The 20,371-nt window shown below is 53.2% G+C and overlaps 2 protein-coding genes across 2 annotated transcripts; both read left to right on the top strand.

The window, feature by feature from the left end:
• Window positions 1-1,591: 1,591 nt before the first annotated feature.
• SLC32A1 (solute carrier family 32 member 1) lies at window positions 1,592-3,895 on the top strand (the record flags this gene model as incomplete). The annotated part of the gene is made up of 2 exons (XM_079543531.1): window positions 1,592-1,969; window positions 2,708-3,895. 2 exons carry the CDS (start codon window positions 1,592-1,594, stop codon window positions 3,893-3,895), a joined length of 1,566 nt encoding a protein of 521 aa, XP_079399657.1.
• Window positions 3,896-8,400: 4,505 nt separating this feature from the next.
• On the top strand, window positions 8,401-19,590 carry LOC306952751 (serine/threonine-protein kinase Sgk2-like; the record flags this gene model as incomplete). The annotated part of the gene is made up of 14 exons (XM_079543504.1): window positions 8,401-8,437; window positions 12,182-12,251; window positions 13,178-13,235; window positions 13,724-13,773; window positions 14,319-14,376; window positions 14,941-15,024; window positions 15,318-15,449; window positions 16,258-16,370; window positions 16,832-16,868; window positions 17,416-17,502; window positions 18,038-18,133; window positions 18,394-18,549; window positions 18,957-19,046; window positions 19,435-19,590. 14 exons carry the CDS (start codon window positions 8,401-8,403, stop codon window positions 19,588-19,590), a joined length of 1,224 nt encoding a protein of 407 aa, XP_079399630.1.
• Window positions 19,591-20,371: the final 781 nt, after the last annotated feature.

Below are 20,371 nucleotides of genomic sequence, written 5' to 3'. Positions count from 1 at the left end.
GGGTAACGGCGACCGAAAGACCCCCGTGAGGCGCAGCCCCGCTGCGGCGACGGCTCTTTTTGACGCATTTCATCCGCTTTGCACCTAATTCCCCTCCTGCTTCCGTCAGAAGGAAAATAAATAAATAAATGAATGAAATAAAATAAATAAGGGGGGGTCGGGGGCGGCGGTATTTGAGGCGTTTTCTGGAAGCTCCCACCGCACCCCAACCGCAGCCCTCCCCTCTGCCCCCTCCTTCTCATCCCAAAGAACGGCATCAGGAAATCATTCAGCGTTGTGTTTTCCGTTGTCTGTAGTAAAACAGAAATGCTCGTTGTAACCTCCGAAAAGCAGCGAACCAAACAGGCGCTCCCCCCCACCTCCACTTCGGGAACGTCTATTTTTATTTTTTTTATTTTTTTTTCTTCTCCCGATCCACAAAACCTCGGCGATCCCTACGCAGTGCCGCAGCGCTGCTGTTTCCCACCGGCCCCGAACCCCAAATGCCGTCGCTCCCCCCGCGCCTCCCCGCACGGATCTGCCGTGGCCGATATGTGCAGTGCGGGCTGCGCACCTCGGGGACAATTAAACAAAGAAAACTCGCGGAAGGCTTTTCTGTTCAATATAAGTATGTGTGTTCAGGGGAGCAGAACGGAAAAATGAATTTTTATGAGGAAAAATGGGAAATGGCTCCGCGAGACGGAGCGGAGCCCGAGGAACGCCCCGGTGCCGCCCGCGGAGCGGTGCGGGGCTGAGCGAAGCCCGGGCGCGGAGCGGAGCAGAGCGGGACCGCAGCCGTCGGTGCCGCCGCTGCGTTCCCGAAGCGGTGCTTGTCCCGCTGCCTCAGGGCTCCGATGGGGGTGCGAGGGGTTTTGGGTGGAAAAAAGACAAGGGAGGGGCTGCGAGGAGGCGAAATTCGTTGAGAATCTGTCGAGAGCCGTCTGTCCGCCCCTTCAGTGGGGCCGTATTCCCTCTGCTGCTCGGTTCGCGGGGGGAAGGGGCTAGGAGCGGGGCTGCTGGGCTGCGGGTCAGGGGTTGCGGAGGGCTGCGGGGGGCTGCGGGGGGCTGCGGGGCCGGGGGGAGCCGCGCTGCGGCGTTGCTGGCGGGACCCGGCGGGCGTGGGTGTCACCGTGCCGGGGGGGGGAGGCTGGGCTTGGCCGGGGCCGCTGGTACCTCCCCCAGAAATGCAGCAATCCTCTCCCCTCTCTTCTCTCCGCGAGGTGGGCGCACTGCGATGGAGACGCGGCTCTCTCCGCCAGGGGTTTGCGCCGGCCGCCCGCTGACAGCCGTCGGTTGCTGACAGCCGCAGACCTGTGACCACCGCAGCTCGGCGACAGCCGCCGTCCGGGAGGGACCGGCGGAAAGGAGCGGAGCGGCGCGGAGCGGGGCGGGAGGGCCCGCGGCTTCCCGCAGCGGTGGCATGCCCCAGGGCAGCCTGCAGCGCAGCCGTTCGCCCTGCGCTCGGGAGCGGAGGTAGCGGCTCGGCAGAGCTTCCCGCAGCCGCCGCTGCCGTCGCCCTTCTCCCGGCGCCGAGGTCTCGGCCTCCGCCTCGCCGCCCGCCCGCCCCGTCGGGTCTCTGCGTCTCCACGGCCCTCCGAGCCCGACAGCCGCCATGGCCACGCTCCTCCGCAGCAAGCTGTCCAACGTGGCCACCTCGGTGTCCAACAAGTCCCAGGCGAAGATGAGCGGCATGTTCGCCAGGATGGGCTTCCAGGCGGCCACCGACGAGGAGGCGGTGGGCTTCGCTCACTGCGACGACCTGGACATGGAGCACCGGCAGGGGCTGCAGATGGACATCCTCAAGTCCGAAGGCGGTGAGGAGGGCGGCGAGCAGCCCCTGGAGGGGGACATCCATTACCAGCGGGACGGCACCGGGCCGCTGCCGCCCTCCGCCTCCAAGGACGCGGGGGTCTGTTCCGAGCTGTCCGGGCAGGGCAAGCCCAAGATCACGGCGTGGGAGGCGGGCTGGAACGTCACCAACGCCATCCAGGTACGGCCGGGCACCCGCTGCCACCCGCGCCGGGACGCGAGCCCCGATCCCAGCCCCGTTCCCATCCCCGGGCTCAGCCCTCGTCCCCTTCAGCAGTGACGGGGTGCAACACCCTTCGGCAGAAAAAGAATGGAAAAAAGGAGAAAAAAAAATAGAAGAAGAGAAAGCGGGGGAATAGGGAAAAAAAAGAAAAATGGGAGAAAGAGGGGAAAAAAAAAAAAAAAAAAGAAAACAATAATCTCCCTTCCCCAAATTCAAAACAAAATGTCTGTATTGCTTTGCTCTGCTGGCCCCCACGGCAGCATGCGGGATGGGAGGGCTGAGGAGGGGTCTGTGCTGGTCCCCCCCGCGATAGGATGGCACTGCAGGGTGATGGGTTCTTGGTGCACGGAGGGTGCTGGGAACACACAGGGTGGAGATCTGGGTAAAAGCTGGTGCTTGCTTGCTGTGGGTGCTCTGGGGCGGATGCTGCGTGTGTGCATGGGTGTGATGGGTGTGATGGGTGTGATAGGTGTGATAGGTGTGATAGGTGTGATAGGTGTGATAGGTGTGACGGAGTGGGCGGCACGTTGGAGGGAGAAGGGTGTGCATGTCATCGTGAGCACACGGTGTGACTGTGGGGCTGTGGGCTGTGCCATTGGTGTCACTGCATGTGGCTGAGGCAGCGGGTGTGCGCCTGCTCACTGCCTGGCCCCTCCATCAGGAGAGCAACACGGTTTCCATTTTGTCTCTTTCTAGGGGATGTTTGTGCTGGGCCTGCCCTATGCTATCCTTCATGGTGGATACCTAGGACTCTTTTTAATAATTTTCGCCGCGGTGGTTTGCTGCTACACTGGGAAAATCCTTATTGCCTGTCTTTACGAAGAGAATGAGGATGGGGAGATAGTCAGGGTGAGAGACTCCTACGTGGACATAGCAAACGCGTGCTGCGCGCCTCGCTTCCCCACGCTGGGGGGCAGAATTGTGAATGTGGCTCAGATCATTGAACTGGTCATGACCTGCATCCTCTACGTGGTGGTCAGTGGGAACCTGATGTACAACAGCTTCCCTAACCTGCCCGTATCCCAGAAGTCGTGGTCCATTATTGCCACAGCCGTTCTCCTGCCTTGCGCGTTCTTGAAGAACCTGAAGGCAGTCTCCAAGTTCAGCTTGCTCTGCACGTTGGCCCACTTTGTGATCAACATCTTGGTGATCGCCTACTGCCTCTCCCGGGCACGCGACTGGGCGTGGGACAAGGTCAAGTTCTACATAGATGTGAAGAAGTTTCCCATCTCCATTGGCATCATTGTCTTCAGCTACACCTCCCAGATCTTTCTGCCTTCCCTGGAGGGGAACATGCAGAACCCCAAGGAGTTCCATTGCATGATGAACTGGACGCACATAGCAGCTTGCATCCTTAAAGGACTCTTTGCCTTGGTCGCCTATCTGACCTGGGCTGACGAGACCAAGGAGGTCATCACAGACAACCTGCCATCCACCATTAGGGCAGTGGTCAACATTTTCTTGGTGGCCAAAGCCTTGCTCTCCTACCCCTTGCCGTTTTTTGCAGCTGTGGAGGTCCTGGAGCGATCCCTTTTCCAGGATGGAAACAGGGCGTTCTTCCCCAACTGCTACGGAGGTGACGGGCGGCTCAAGTCCTGGGGGCTCACTCTCAGGTGTGCCCTGGTGGTGTTCACCCTGCTCATGGCTATCTACGTCCCGCACTTTGCCCTCTTGATGGGTCTCACTGGGAGCCTCACGGGTGCGGGTCTCTGCTTCCTGCTCCCCAGTCTTTTCCACCTCAAGCTCTTGTGGAGGAAGCTCTTGTGGCACCACGTCTTCTTTGACGTCGCCATTTTCGTTATAGGAGGGATCTGCAGTGTCTCCGGGTTCATCCACTCTTTAGAAGGCCTCATAGAGGCATTTAGAACCAATGCTGAAGACTAAGGAGGGGCCAGAGCTCGTGGCAGTAGGAGAATAGCATCGAACATCTGCATAGCCGTGAGATTCTGCGTCCCTTCAAGGAGGAGTCATTACTTTCGTTACATCCAACAAATCCTACATTATAGAATCTGCAAATTAAATGAAATCAGAAGAGATGAAAACGTGTGCCCTGCCGTCTTTTTAAATAAGCTAAGATTAAAAATATATATATTTATTTTTCTGTTCTTTCAAATATTTGGAAGGAAAATCCACGGTGCCCCATCCCAACCTCCTCACCGGTTGCCTGAAGCTCAGCCCCATGAATGAACCATCGGTAAAGGATAACAGCTCCCAGCACTGCCTGCAGATCTGCACTGCAGTGCCGCAGGAGCTGCCGACCCGATGGGGTTGCGTTTACAGATGGAAGCAGACAGGCTGCGGGTGCTGGGAGCAGCAACATTCCTTTACATACACCACGAGACAGACGTAGATGAGACTTAGACTGTAGGAATAGCCCAGCAACCCACGCTCCGGCCGACGGCCAGCGCTGCAGTCATCTGCAATGTTTACACTGTAGTCACATCGATGTCAGACTGCTTAATTCTTCCACCTGGATTGACACGAGGAATGGCGCTTCCCATTGATTGCATTTTGCCTCTGGTTCAACTCACAGACCTGGAGTCCACTTCTCAGTGATTTTTTTTTTTTTTTTTTTGGTTGTTGTTGTTTGTTTGTTTCATTTTAAGAATTATTTCTGATTAATGAAAAGAGAAAAATATATATTGTTGGATTTGACGTCGTTCAGGATGCAGGAACAAAACCAAGACAAAACTCATTCTGTGCAATCTACCAGATCCGTGGAGCTGTTTCCAATGTATGTGTGGTGTCATTGTGGTAAATAAGATGAAAAATGTATATCAGAAAAAAAAAAGTCTATCTTTAACATATAATGTGGTACATAAATATATCAAACAATAAAGAGAAAACATATCTGAGGAGCTGGACTGCTTCGTTGGGCTGGGCAGGGGCAGGGTTGGGCACCAGGTTTGTGGGTGTTGGAAGGGGAAGGGGAGGGGGCCAGTCCCCAAATCCCTTACAACCAAAGGTAGGGAAGGGGGAACAAACTGAAATATGGGACTTGGAGGAGCCCTGGCTTGAGCTGAGCTCAACTCCCTTCCCATGGGTTGTGCCCAGCACTGGGACAGCCTTGGCAGGAGGGCTGGGTGCTGCCGCATCGCCACTGTGCTTCACATCTGCTTTGCACCCTGCAGCTCCAGGGCCCTTCTCTCACTGCATTCCCCGTTGGGATCGCACTGTGCTCTGTCCTTGGATGTTCATGGGCCAACACAGCCCTTTGTTTTGTATTTGTTAGGGGCCAAGGGGCTGCTGCTAGGGGCACAAGCTGACGTAAGCTGCGGGAAGTGCTGTATTATTCTGGGAGCCCCCCTGGGCTTTGTCTTGCTGTCAGTTCTGCTCAAGCGCTTCCCTCTGTGCTTCTGTCGGGTAATGCATGAGCAGCTCACAGAGCGAGCCCAGGCTCTGTCCTCTCAGCATGGCTGTGGCCGTGGTGGAGCCCCTGTGGTGGTACTGTGGTGCAGGCAGCCCCCACCTGCCCAGCACACATCTCAGTGCTGTGCTAGCAGTAGTGACAGCACATGGATTCGGCTCTGCTGGGAATGTGCAGCCTTTCAGCAAGAGATGCAACGGGCTGAGCAAAACAAAGCCCAGAATAGTAGCAGAAATGGAAGAAAAGGATGGAAAAGGATGATCTCCATGGCTTCTGACTGCAGATATGTAGCTTCTGGTCATGTGCTGCAGCATCCTCCAGACCTTCTCATTCCAAAAATGAATGGCACAAAGGCCTTATCTGCAGCAGGGGGGGAACAGGTTTCCTTATTGCTCTGTGTCTTTGAAGCCCTGGGAGCAGAGGCTGACCCCCACCTCGCCACAACCTCCTTTCAGGGAGTTGCAGACAGCAATAAGGTCTCCCCTCAGCCTCCTCTTCTCCAAACCGAACCATCCCAGTTCCCTCAGCCTCCACTCCCCACAAGACCCCGTTGTGCTCCAGACCTTCCTCAGCTTCCTTGCCTTTTTCTGAACAGGTTCCAGGGTCTCATTGTCTTTCCCGTAGTCAGGAGCCCACAGCCGAGCACAGCACTTGTGCCTCAGACCTGCAGACTGCCCTGCATTTTGGATCGGGAGCTGTGTGCCCTGGTGAGCAGCAGTGACTCCTGCTCTCACCCTCTGCTCTTTTCTGGAGCCAAGCTGTCCTCTGGTTGCCCCACTGAGAGATTTTCCTCTCCCACCCACCTCTTTCCGTCCTTTGCTAATCATTTACTCCTACCACAGGCCACTCCTTTTGACTTCTCTTTCGACCTTCAGACTGAATCACTGGAACAAAAGCCCAGGGCAGGTAGGAGGGGAGCACTGCCTCTGCTGCTGCTGCAGGACTGCTGCCCCACGCTGCTGCAGGTAAAGGCATTGCTTTCTCCACAACTTTCCCTTCTTCTCCTGAGGGCTGAGCCAGCTTGGGACAATCACAGAGGTTTTTTTGTGGAGGGCTCATCCCTCACTGCCGGGTGAGTTGGTGGGCATAGGACGGGGGTGCAGGAGAGGCAGTTGGGAGCAGGGGTGCTCAGGTATCCTGAATCATAAAATCATAGGGATACTTAAACTAAAAGAGGGGAAATTCATGTCAGATGTTAGGAAGAAATTCTTTACTCAGAGGCCTTGGCAGTGCTGCCCAGAGAAGATTGGGTGCCCCATCCCTGGAGGTGCCCAAGACCAGGCTGGGTGGGACCCTGAGCACCCTGTTCTGATGGGGGCAGCCAATCCATAGGCGAAGTTGGAATGCAATGGGCTCGAAGACCCCTTTCTACCCAAATAGTTCATGATTCTGTGATTTTATGATTAAGGTTGCAAAAGACTGAGATCATCAAGTCCAACCCCATCCCACCCCACCATGCCCACTGACCACGTCCCTCAGTGCCACATTCCCACATTTCTTGAACATCTCCAGGGATGGCGACCTCACCACCTCCCTGGGCAGCTGTATCACTGCATCACCACTCTTTTGGAGAAGAAATGTTTACTAATATCCAACCTGAAATCAGGCTATTTCCCAGGAATCACAACAGCTCCAGGGAGGAGAGAAACAGCATCCTCACCCTTGGAAATACGGCAGGAGGTGACAAGGTTTCTTGCATTTAATGTGCACCAAAGATGAAGTTTTGATCTCATGGAGCTCAAGGTGGCTGCATTCACATCTCTGCAAGGGGACAGCCTCTCTTGGGCACTGGGAGGGGCTGCTCATGGGACGTGAGTGCCCTTAATGAGGGCAGCACAGCAAGGCTCTGGGGGCAGCTCACAGAGCCGTCACCATGCTGCTGAGCCCTGCTCGATCCGGTGCAGAACTGCTGCTCTGCCCTTGTCCTCAGGGCCAGTCCTGCACTGCTCTAGGATTTTAGAGAACCGCACTGTCCATGTACAGTCTGTTCAGCCTTTGTTGAATCCTCTTAGATGAAGAAATGGGCTCAGATCTTTTAAAGATTTTCCTATCCCTGTCCCACTTGACTCTGTCCCACCTCATCCCTCCTGCAGCACTGATAACCCAGTCCCAAAGAGCCCCTGCTGACACCTCGAGTGCTGGGGTCACCTTTCACTGCTGTCTGAAGGAGACTGACACAGTGCTTTCTGCAGAAGTGTTTGTTTTCCCCTTATCAGAGCCCTTCCCTGTAATCCCAGCTGCTTGGCACTGCGCGCTTCCTCTGCAAGTGACAAATTTATGATTATGGGTATGGATATTGCCTGATAGGGAGATGAAGATAACATGCCCTATCTTAACCACACACATTCCCTACGCAATAGCTGCTTGAAACAATTCAAAACAGAGCGTAAACACGCGATGGGGCAGGAGGTCCTTCCTGGATGGAAGCTGCATGGCACCAGGGCAGTGATCCCCTGCTCCCCAGACAGTGATGCTGGCAGCACCTGGAATTCATTTCTTCTGTTTAGGAAACCAGGCTAACCCGCACCAGGGGGACCTCTGTGACTGCTATCCCCCCAGGGCACATGGGGACAGCCAGCTTGGGGTGATGCCCCCTCCATGGGGCTGATGTCCCTGTCTGTGTCCCATCCCCAGGGCTGGGAGGTGACACTGGCAGGGCTGAGGAGCCCGGCACGCTGTCACAGTGGGACCAGCAGCCACATGGCAATGTCCTGCTGCTTCACTGCCATGGAGCTCTGTTGGCCAGTGTTTAATTGCATCAAGGGTTAACGATTTAAGAGCTGAGTTTCAGTGCCAGTTCCCACCCGCACCATGGGGGACACAACGTGTGGGGGATGAAGGGTTCTGTCTGTGTGTCTGGTGCACAAGGTGTGTGGCCCTACAGGGACGTGTGCCCATATGACACATGTGCCCTCCAGCACAGCCACCCACAATCATCCCTCCTTTCACCATGTGCTCTTTGCCTTCACACAGGGATTGCCTAAGGACACCCAGGGCCGGCTGCCCTGATGCCCAAACCTGGATGGAGCCTTCCTCCAGCGCCCTGGGGAAGACAAAGGGTAATGGGTGGGAAAAGGCTCTGGGCTGGGAGAGAAGGGCAGTTGTGGGAGCAAGCATGAGGGCTGGGAGGGAACAGCCCAAGCACTGCTCCCATCACACACACTGCAGCAGCGAGCACAGCCCTGACATAGAGCTTGGGGCTCCCTCCATCACTGGCACTGCAGCACCCACTGCTGGCACTGCAGCACCCACAGCCCCCATGGCAGTGCACACCACCAGGCAGAGCTGCTGCTGGGTGGGTTCCGCTCCTGCTGCAGGCACAGTCAGGAGATGTTATAGGAAATGACAACAGAAGCCGAAGGAGACTCTTTTATTTTTAATGATGAGAGAGAGAAGACACCAGCCCTTCTGCAATATCTGCTTTTGCTCAGAGCTTTGTCTCTGGTTCTCCTTCTCCACGTGTCCATATTTGCATTTAACCACACACCACTGGCAGGAGGAGCACTCTGTAAGGAACTTCTAGGCTCAAGCACTTCTAACCTTCCTCCCAACCACATGACCAAATGCCCAGCTGACTAAAACAAGCAAAATATTGCTCTAAAGCACCTAACAGAACCCCAGCAGCCCACAGCCCATCACCCTCAGCTGGGCTCCAGCCCCTGACTATATCTGGCAGGTGCCTGGTCATGCTAGCTGCTGATGAGCTTTCTGGCTCTATAGGGCTGCAGTGTACCAGTGGCACTCAGAGCAAGGAGGGTGCCCATGAGCTCCATGCTATGCTGCAGGCAGCCCTGCTGCTCCCTGCTGGGGTGTGGGGATGAGGCCCCTGGGGCTACAGAGCTGCTGGGGGTGGGCTGGGCTGGGGCAAGGATGGGGAGTGAGGGGACTGCATGCTCACCTCCTGCACAATGCTTCCTGTGCCTCCCAGCACAGCCTATGCTGGGCAATGTGCTCCCAGGTGTGTGGCTGATGTTTTGTTGTCTGTTTTTGCAGGTTTTTTTTTTTTTTAGTTTTAAGCTTTTTTGTCTTCATCTTTGCAAAGCGCTGCGGCTTCAGCCACCTGCTGTTTTTCCAGGCTTGCGCACAGCTTTCTCTCTAGAACCCTGAGGGCTGCTGTCTGTAGGCTCCAGCTGGAGCTGGGACTGCTCAGCTTGTACCTTCCCACTCTGCAGTGCTGTGTAGGCATCAGAGATGGGATCCCCAGGAGATAACTGGGTGAGGAGCTCTGAGGGACAGCTCAGAGCACTTCCACAAGTGAAGGAGCCCTTAAAGCCTTCTTCCTCCTCTGTCTTCTCACCTTCCTCTGGCTTCTAATGAGTGTGGAAGCAGTGCTGGCCTGCAGCTATCTTTCAGATCTGTAGCAGAGGGAAGCTGAATGTTTCCTTGCCAGCAGAACACTGTGCCTGCAGAAGTCCTTCCCACCACCTGTGCTCCTGCTCTGTGCTGAAACTGGGACATCCCCCCATGCTGTGTGCAGGATGGGAGCTGTGGGCTGCCCTGGTGGCTCCTTCTAAGTCCTGTGCTCCTTCCAAAGCCCCGCTGGCCATCCTGCCTTGCGTTCCCAGCATGGGAGTGGGTTTGCAATCTGGGTTAGGTATGAAGCAGCGCTGAGAGTGCTGACATCAGGAGGAGGGGGGGAGGCAGCCGCACATGACGCGTCCATGAGGTTGCCTCTCCGCAAGGTATGCGTTGCATCGGTAATGTGTTTGTAGCAAATAATGCTGGGCTGGCATGGGAATGTGGGTCACCGCTGGCAGAGTTGCTGTAGGAAGAGGGAGCTGCTGCTGTGTGCTAGGAGTGTTACTGAGGGATGCTTCTGGGGAGAGACTGCACTGCAGCGAGTGCTCCTGTAAGTAGCAGCTCGGTGCTGGGTGTGATGCTAGCTGGGGAGGGCTACGGTGTGCATGGTTTGTGCTCCCGGCGTGCAGTAAGTCACTGTGCCACAGAACTCTTCAGGACTTGGTGATGCTCCATGGCCCTGTGCCTGGAGCATCCCTACTGCCCCGTGTGTGCAGGGAGTGATGCAGCCAGGCATGGATAACCCGGAGCTCCTGTGTGCTTCCCTGACCTAGTTCTGATTCTGTTGCTCTGCGTATGTGTGCAGCGGGAAATCTCTGTGCTTTCGGGGGAGAGGGGTTTGTTAGCAATAAGGAAAAGCCTATTGGGCTCTAAGCCACTGAGCAATCAGGAGCTGGCCAGGCTTTGCAGGTGAGTTCAGGCTGATGGTGGAAGTGGCTCTGGGTCTGAACAGAAGTGGAATAGGATGGGGATGGACATTGCCTAGTGCTGTGCGTGGGGATGGACATTGCCTAGTGCTGTGCATGGTGCCTCAGTGCAGAGAGATTCCTGCCTCAGAGAGCATGCACCTGATGGAGTGCTGCCTGTGGTCAGCGGGGACTTGTTGAACATCTCCACTGGCAGCGGAGGAACAGCAGAGCAGAGTGGGGCATGGGGGTGTGGGGTGGGGAGAGGGGGTGGAAGTACATGCATGTCCCTGTGGAACTGCCTGCCTTTGTTCAGCAGCGCTGCTGTGCCTTGCTGCAGCTCCCAGCCTTTCCTACCCAATGTCCCATGTTTCCTGCAGGTACTGCTATATGGATGTTATTTCTGTGCTTTGCTCACGTGCTCCCCAGTCACCCGCACTGACCCTATCCCCAGCTTTGGGTCAGGGCTCAGCTGCCTGCACTATCCCAGTCTGTCTGCCAGCATGTGGGGCAGACAGTAAATGACTCAGGTGACCTTCAGCAAACCTCAGTGGGCTGGGGAGGCAAACAGGGAAACGAGGACTGTGCCCGGTGGGAAGGAGCAGGCTCAAGCTGCCCGGGTGCTGCCCCTTCTGGCGTGTGCTGCAGGGCTGCTGTATTCACTGCATGGTGAGGTGCTGCCAAATGCCTCATGGGGTTTGCTTTGGGTATTTGCATTTCCTGTTGTAATGTGAATGGGCTCTACAGTTTGGCTTGGGCTTGTTTCCTCCCAGAATGTGTCATCCTACTAGCCTCTTGCTTGGGGAGGTGTTTTCTGGCAGCCACTGCTTTGGCCATGGTAGAACTATTCTGGTGTTACAGCTTGCTTGTGTCCACAAAAGCACTTGTTTTTAAGAGAGGGGAGGAAGTACACGTGTGGATGTTTTTAATCTGTCCAGAGGGTGAGAATGAGCCTTAGAATTTTTCTGTTATCTGCTGCTGAGCAAACAGAGAACTCCCATGCTCAGGTTGAGCTCCTGAGGCCACCCCATGTGCAGTGTGCTCAGAGCTCTGCTCTTCCTCCAGGGCAGAGGTGATGGTGATGATGATGGGTACTGGCAGCTGCTCCTGGGTGGGGATCCTGACGCTGGCTTCATTCCCTTGGCTGAGGCTCTGGCTCACCTCCTGCGGGCCCTGAAAGGTCTCGTTCAGGCCCATCGTTACTTGCAGAGCCCTGAATGAAAGTGGCCGTACGTGTGCCAAGTGTGTGATGTGTCTCAGCACAGCAGCAACCTTGTGAGCATTGCTCATCCCTCCGGGGGTCAGAATAGCTGGCAGGGGCTTGGTGGTGCTGCGGGAGCCCTGGTCCTGCTCTGCCCTGGAGGAGGGGAGCACCTGCTTTGGGGCTTCTGTCCCCGTCCTGGGAGCTCTTGAGGGCTCCAGGTGGGTTGGGAGGGAGCTGTCCTGGTTCCTATAATTTCCTGGTTATTTTGGTATGTGGGTGGGAGGGGAGGAAGGCGGCTGTGGGGAGAGGAGCAAGGTCAGTGAAGAACAAACATGCCTCTGTGCCTGTGATTGCACTGCCTGCTGATCTGCTCCGTGCTCCAACTTCCCTTGTAGAATTCATCAAGCACGGCCGTGAGAGGATAGAACAAACCATCAAGGCATCCGGCTCCAGGCTCTGCTCATAGTGAGTATGGAACCCACTGAGTCCGGGAGCCCTTTAAAAGCTCAGCCTGGTGATGCTGGTGGTGGATGGCACTGGCTGGCACTGGCCGGATGTGGGCTGTCCCAGGGATGGCCGCCAGTGCCTGCTGCCACCCTGCAGCTCCAGCCCTGCGCTGCCCTGCTGGGTGTGGGGTGACCATGGGTCTGTGTATGGGGCGGAGAGGGGCACTGCTGACAGGTGAGATTTTGGGGGTTGCTGGTGGGGGCTTCAGCACTCCTTTGTGCATGGGGTGAGGCAGAGAGAGGGTGGGAGAGTGGGGAGGGAGGAATGTTCAGAGCTGCTCTGCCTGGGATTCAGAGCCTTAGGGGAGGGGAGAGAAGGGGGGAATAACGCTTTCTGAAGCAAGGGAGAAGGAACAGATTTTGGTTTTGTCCCCCTTCCTGTTATCATCCCTTTAATCCTGACTTTTGCAGAGCCCTTTAAGCTAATGGGAACTGCTGTTGTGGCAGGACCCAGCAATGCTCAAGCAGGACAGGTCTAAGCCAACCAGGGCACCAAGGAGCTTCACCTGGCTGCACTGCAGGGCTGGGGGCTGTGGCATCCCTGTGCAGTGGGGTGGGTGCCTGAGGCTCTGCTGGTCTCCGTGTATCGATGCCCTGACCGGTTGCTGCCATCCCAAACTGAAGGCCAGCCATGGTATTTAGGAAGTCTGTAATCTTTCAAACTCCTTGTGCACCTGTGAAGCTTCTCTCCCCCCTCCATCTCCTGTTGGTATGTTTGATGTGCCACTACTGTCCTGCTTCCCACCACACTCACTCCTCTAAGGAGTTAGCTGGGAACCTCAGCTGATGTTCTGTGATGGAGGCATGATCACACCTGGTCGGTAAATGGTAGGAAGCTGCTTCTATTGGATTTGGTTTTCACTGCTCCCTTGCTCTCTTCCCCAGTGCTGAACGAGTTGCTATTTTAATGGATCGTTCCCGGACCCCAGACAGCAGTGCCCAGGTGAGATCCCAGCTTGGAGCTGGCAATGCCTACCATGGGGATGGAGAGGGGAAAGTTACCATAGGAGAAAGGCGAGGGATTGCCTGGGTTAGCCTGCTGGCAGATCCAGTTCTGCCCTTTCCCTGGGGGTGATACTGGTGGAAAAAAGAGGAAGAAGCCTTCTTGTAGTCTTTTTGAGTAAAGCATAATGTCCCCAGAGTCTGTGAGAATGAGATGAGGGCGATGTATTTGTCTGATGTGTATGTAGTGAATTTCTCACTGGGAAGAAGGAGGCCACACCTGCAGTGCTACTATGCTTAAGGTCGCCTCCAGCTTGGGCATGATATTGCCACAGTGCATAAATCTTCCCTTTCTCCATCATTTAGTTTACCAATCTCATACGTATCTCACTGAAATGCCTATTAAAGATAAGGGGTGCTGTGTTAAAGGACAGGAAAACACAAACTGCAGCATGTTCTTGTGACTAAAACTGCTGTTCTCCTCTCTAGCCTACAACACCAACTGACAACATCAACCTTGGACCTTCTGCTAACCCAAAGTAAGCTCCCTGCAGAAGCCAGGTAGGGTGTGGAGCTTTCTGTGAAGAGATCTGGCAGGGGGAAGCAGGCACTCCCTGTGTCCTGCAAGGGTGGTATCTGCAAAAGATTTAACAGCTACATCACTTAGCTTTTAACACTGTGCATCAGGTTTCAAGATGCTCAGCTACAGCTCATTCCTGTTCCATGATCATCCTCTGTCCACGTCCCCTGCAGCCTCTAATCACATCTCCCTCTTCTGATGGATAATAGGGTGAAATTTTCCCCATTACTACTGGCTTCCAAACTGATTTTTCACTCTACAAAGGAGGGTAAGCTACCTCAGAAGGTGGCTTCCTGAGAGGCTCCTTGCCCTTTGCTCAGTGCACTGACATGTAGTTTGAATCCCCTGCTTGCTGACTGCTGGCTGGCAGGGCCACCTGTCTTGTGTCCTTCAGTCACTTTCACAAATGCTTCAGCTCCCAGAAGGATGATTGCTTTGATAAAGGTGCTGCTGTTGCATGTTTTTCTTCTAGAAACTTTAACTTCTTTCATTCTTGCTCAACAGTGCCAAGCCAACAGACTTTGACTTCCTGAAGGTTATTGGCAAAGGAAGCTTTGGAAAAGTAAGTAGGCTTTCGCTGGTGTGCCGTAGCTTTTTAGAGATGCCCTAACTGAAGGAATTTGTCCTTTGCTTGTACCTCTCCTGAGGATCTTGGCCATGTTTGGAGGGGGACTGAGACAGGATGGGACTCGAGAGTGGTTTCCACAGTCCGTTCTTACTTTGAGCTCCCCCCCAGCCGCTCTAGGAAGAAGTGGGGTGTTTCATGCTCAAGGTGGTGATGAGCAGCGCTTGACTGAAAAGAATGATTGTAATGGAGCCTCAGGTGGCTTCAATTAGCAGAAGGTGCCTAGGCAAAGCTGTGCTTCGTGAGATGTCAGTGATGAACTTGAAACAGGACTGCCTCTAAATGTTCTGTTACCACTTTCTGTCCAATGTGTAAGATACTTGGAGATGCTGAGTGTCTTTTTCTGGCAACTTGCAACCCCTGGGTGGGGGAAGAGAGTAGGCTGGAGCCAGGTTTTAAAAACTTTGTACCTGACCCTCCAAAGCTGTGTAATCACTTCCAAAAGCCCAGCTAGTGGGGAAGGAGGGAGGGACTCAAAGCTATGACATGATTCTGTTGCAGGTTCTCCTGGCCAAACGCAAGTGTGATGGGACTTTTTATGCTGTGAAAGTCTTGCATAAGAAAACCATCCTAAAGAAAAAGGAGGTATGTCTGCTCTCCTCGGCCATGCATACACACACAGTGGTGATTGGTATCTAAGCAATCCTGGTAATGCAATTGAACCATCTGGTGGCTGAAGTGAGTGTTCACGTCAACAATGCACGCAGTAAGCATGGATTTATCTGTGCGATGAAGCAAGTTAGAGAGGGGGGAGTACTTTCATCTCTGGGGCTGGATATGATCCGTAGGGTTCTCGGATTCCTCATGGATTCAGAACAACAGGGAGTCTGTAGAGCAGACCGTCCTGGACAGCTGTCTCCTTTCCTGCTTTTTTATAGCAAAACCACATCATGGCAGAACGCAACGTGCTTCTGAAAAATGTCAAGCACCCCTTCCTTGTGGGCCTCCACTACTCCTTCCAGACCTCGGAGAAGCTTTACTTTGTGCTTGATTATGTAAATGGAGGAGAGGTGAGTACAAACTTTAAATCTTCTGTTTAGTTCTTCCCAGCCATTCTGTTTTATTGCCGGAAACTTTCTTGTCAGGAGATAACGATGTTGAAGCATAACATTACTTTGTTGGAAAGAGCAGCTGGGAGGGGCTGGCAAGCATCTCACTTATAAGTGAAAATATTGCTGAGGATGACCTGTGCCAGCTGGTTATCAAGACAAGTAGGCTGAGAAAAAAGTTAGGGACGCTTTAAAATCCCATGGAGAGCATGAGAAATTCCAGTGTTGGTGAACTTCATGGAAAACTCGCTCGTGCCAGCTCTCAGTCCCAGACTAGAGCTGATGTGATGCTACTGCAGTATGCCAGGCTTCTTTTTCTGAACTGTAACAGCTGCTCTCTCTACAGCTGTGCCTTTCAGTGCTACCTGAAACAGGCTGGGAGGTGCTATTAACACCGATGTCTTGTTTGCACAGAGTTCTGACTCGCGTGGGATTTTTAGGTTAGCACTGTTTTGTGACCATACTATGTGTACACCTATAACTGGCTCATGAGCTAGAGCTAGCAAGGAAGCTTAACTAGATCAGCCAGTCTAATAGCCAGGTTTGGGGCAATGACTTCTTAGGTGCAGGACTGCTATGAGGAAGACAAATGCAACAGTTCCTGGGAAGGTGCTTAGGTAGTGAAATAAGGCTACTTGGTTTGGGCTTATTTGGTGCTGTTTGTGTGCCTCTTGCTATAACTCAGCTTTCCCTTGAGTAGCTGGCTTGTGGGCCAGAAGATAACTTTCTGCTTTTAGAGTGGCCATGAATCCTCTTGTCTCTGTCTCAGCTCTTCTTCCACTTGCAAAGAGAGCGTTGTTTCCGTGAGCCCCGTGCAAGATTCTATGCTGCAGAGGTTGCTAGTGCAATTGGTTACCTGCATTCCTTGAACATCATCTATAGGTAAGGTACACGTCCATGCTGGGGAGAGCAGGGGCGATGGATCCACCAGCCAGCTGGGTGCAGGGCTGGGGAGGGAAAGGAGGTTTTTAGGTCTGTGTGAAGCATAGTGGCATTCGGCAGCGTGAGGGACCTGCTGGGCAATAAACACCCCCAGCCCAGTAGTGGGGACAAGACTCTAGTTGCATACCAAGATTTAGGATAGACCTTACTAAGGGAATAAGAATTTCTGTGACAAATCGTGCACAGTGAAATGAAAATTAATATCTGACCCTGCATGAGAGCAGTTCTACATTAACATGTATATTTTAATGCCCAAGAGCAATGGGAGTTTGCACTTTGAAAAGGTCTTGGTGAGTTGGCTTATGAAGTCTTGTTAGCTCCTCCTTTCGCTTGATGCTGTTGCTGTTTAGGCCAGATATTTAGAAAATCCTGATCTGCTCAGAAAGTTTTTTGCCTTGCAGGGATTTAAAACCTGAGAACATCCTCCTGGATTGCCAGGTATATGCACCTCTTGTGCTGCCTTTCCAAAGCATTGGCATCGTAACCAGAGAGCTATAGTTTGACAAGCCGTGGCTCATCCCATCGCGTGGATTTTTGCATCTATCTACCACTGAGTTTCTGTCCAGGTCTTGCAAGAGGGAGCAAGCACACACTCTGCAGAACTCCGCATGCAAAACACTCTGCTTGGTCCCAAGAGCTGGGACCTGGCTTGGGGGGAGGGACTTGAGTGCTAAGAGTAAGTCACTGCTACTCTGGTGGTGACACTGTGCCACCTGGCTTTGGGATAAGGCAGTGCTGAGGCACAGAAGTGTTGGATGTCATCACAGTGGTGCAGCTGTAGCGAAACTTTAGAAAATGTCTATACTTACTTATTTTCTCCATAGTCTTCCTACTTGCATGATAGGACACCCAGAAGGTGAGGGAAAGGAAAACAAGTGACCAGTGGGACACTAGAACATAGATTGGGTTAAATGTGGTGGCCAAGGCTTGGCAATCCTGCTGTTTCTCATGAGAGAGTGGGCCAGGCTGAAATTCTTTTTGTCAGGGACATGTGGTGTTGACAGATTTTGGACTCTGCAAGGAAGGAATGGAGGAAGAAGAGACTACCTCTACGTTCTGCGGCACTCCTGAGGTATGGCCCGTGTTGCAGCTCTGCTATGAGCTGAGGGGGAGAGCCTCGTTGATACAGGGAGCCTGATAACATGGAAATGGTCATATGTGAGAGCAGACTTGATGTGCTGCTTGTCCTGCAGGCCACATGAATGCTTCCCTGTTGCACCTGGGCTCTGAGTAGTTTCATTGCTTTGGATAGACCTACTGGGTACGGAAACTGCAACCACCTCAAAATGACAAGAGTCTGTTAGAAGTATAATACGTCAGGGTGGGGCAGGTTTGCTGGTTTTCTCGGTGGGTGGCCAATCCCTGCACAAACTGCTTCTAGGAAGAAAGCACTCTGTAGCCCAGGAAAGCGATTTTTTTTCTGTGGGGAGTTGGGTGTTGGTGGGTGTCTCTGGCAAACGGAGAATCCTTGTAAGCCTATTTGAAGGTGCCGCTGTGTTCCTCCGAATGAATTTGCTGAACTTGAGCTGCAGCCAGGTTTGTATACTTACAAAGGTGAACCCCTTCCTGTATGAGTGGACTACAGTATCTACTTCTGACTCTTCCAGTACTTAGCTCCTGAGGTGCTAAAGAAGCAGCCGTATGACAGGACAGTAGACTGGTGGTGCCTTGGAGCTGTCCTCTATGAGATGCTTTTTGGACTGGTAAGTTTAGAAGACATTTTATTTAGTGGAGAACTTATTTTCCAAATGTGTGAAGTGATGTCAACCTCATGTTCCTATGGCACTTGGTATGGGCAACTGAGGCAGGTAACTGAATGCAGGATTCAATCATGCCCTTAACCCTTTGAGCAGAGTTAAGGTTGCCCTTAACTTCTCACTGTGGGACACATCTTGGCCAATGATGTGTGGTTCCTTACCATAGCTTATACTTGACAGGCTGCTTCTCTTCTCTTTCAAATTAGCCTCCCTTTTATAGCCGGGATGTGTCTCAAATGTATGACAACATTCTCCACAAGCAACTCCAGATCCAAGGAAGCAAGACTGTGGCAGCCTGTGATATCCTCCATGGACTTCTCCACAAGGACCGGAAGAGGAGGCTGGGTGCCAAAACAGACTTTGTAGGTGGCCTCTCTTATGATTAGGAGGGAGGATGGATAAGAAGGCTTCCTATGATGAGCTTTATATATGTTGATGGTAACAGCACTGCCTTGGGAAAGGCTTTCCACGTAGGTAGGTCTTTCCAGTTCCCTAAAAGAGGTAGATGGGGTTGACTCATTCCTGAAGGGAAACGCTATGATTCAAGATGTGGTGGCAAGCTAGAATACCTGCAATGGTGTCATCTCATCCCTTCAAGGTATTACAGGACTGTGGCCCTCGTGGATTAAGGACTTGCTACGTGTCCACGTAGGGTTCATGTGGCAGCTCCAAGTCTTGTTTCAATGGCTTACAGCTATGAAACTAGCTGGCAGGTGCTGAGAGAGAAGCGTTAGCAGGCAACTGACATCTCCTCCCCCTTTCCATGCAGCTCGAGATAAAGAACCACGTATTCTTCAGCCCAATAAACTGGGATGACTTGTACCACAAGAGGATTACCCCTCCGTTCAACCCTAATGTGGTAAGTGGGTATTTAATTTGGGGTCTGCCTTATGGCGGCCCACAAGGAATTGAGGCTGCAAGGTCAAAGGCTCTTCCCCAGGCGTCCCTCACTGATAGCGAGGGATGCTGAAGTGCAGGTTACACACTGCAAGGGTGGTGATAAGGGATGGATGTCATGGTTTTGTGATTTTTGGCTGTCGGTATTCCACATCATAACATCATGTGGGGCACTGGGACTTTAACTGTCCATGCTCAAGTCCTGGGTACCTGCCCTGAAGAGAAGAAGAACTACATTCCCTTGCGGTCAGGGAGAGGAGGTTTAACTCCTGCAAGGTCACCTGATGCTCTTTCTCGCCCGTTGCTTGGGGTCTGCTTGCCCAACATGATGCGTCCCTCTGCCCCTTTAGGCTGGCCCAGCTGATCTGCGGCACTTCGACCCAGAGTTCACCCAGGAAGCGATCTCTGCCTCCATCACCCACACACCTGACTTAGCAGCCAGCAGCTCCAGTGCCTCAGATGCTTTTTTAGGATTTTCTTATGCGCCAGCTGAAGAGGACTTCTAGATTTTATAAAGGCTTTGAGAAGCCAGGTTTTAACTGAATGCAATTTTATGTTTGCTGTTATTGCTGTGGCTTTTCTCGTTTCAGTTTTTGAAAGGAATAGTAATGTCACTTTCCCATGGTCTAAACCAGGGGACTAATACACTAACTGGCTGGGATGGAACGGAGCTCTTCATTTGTGCTGTTTGGTGGATTTGCCTCTACGTGTGTGTTCCTGTAGCAAGGAAAGTGAGACACTAATAATTATCTCAGTACTGTGTGGTAGGGTTGTATTCACCGTGGTTGTATTTACGACTAAGATATATGTACCATCACTCACATCACAGCCACATCTCTGGAACAGGTCATTTCTATGGTGTGGAGCTAATGCTGCCTTGTAACGAAGGGAGACTTCACAGCACAGCAGTGGGAAGATCGTGGGCTTCTTCCTTTTGAAGTAGGATGCGCTCACCTGAATGGCTGGGAAAAGGACAGTCTGATCCCAGGAGCGAGGCTGGAGTTCAAGCAGGGCAGTTCAGCAAGCCTTTGCCCAGGGCCAATAAAAAAGCTCGTAGCTGCAGGCGTTCCCCTGCTCCTGCCTGGAGGTGCTCGTTGGATTTCAGTACTTCAGAGCAGAAATGAGGAGGTCAACGGACGCCGCTGAAGAAGCAGAGCTGCCTCGGTGGAGGGAGGGAGCGCTGCTGGTGGGAGGAAAGAGCAGCCTCGTGCTGGGCTCAGCAGCTGTCAGTCGCTGCTGGCAGGGCTGCGGATCCTGTGCTCTCCTAAGGGCTGCTCCTCAGCAGCA

Source organism: Tetrao urogallus (genome assembly GCF_951394365.1).
Source record: "Tetrao urogallus genome assembly, chromosome: 16".
Classification (NCBI taxonomy): domain Eukaryota; kingdom Metazoa; phylum Chordata; class Aves; order Galliformes; family Phasianidae; genus Tetrao; species Tetrao urogallus.
The sequence above is the reverse complement of the archived record's forward strand: the minus strand, read 5'-3'. Positions and strand labels throughout refer to the sequence as shown.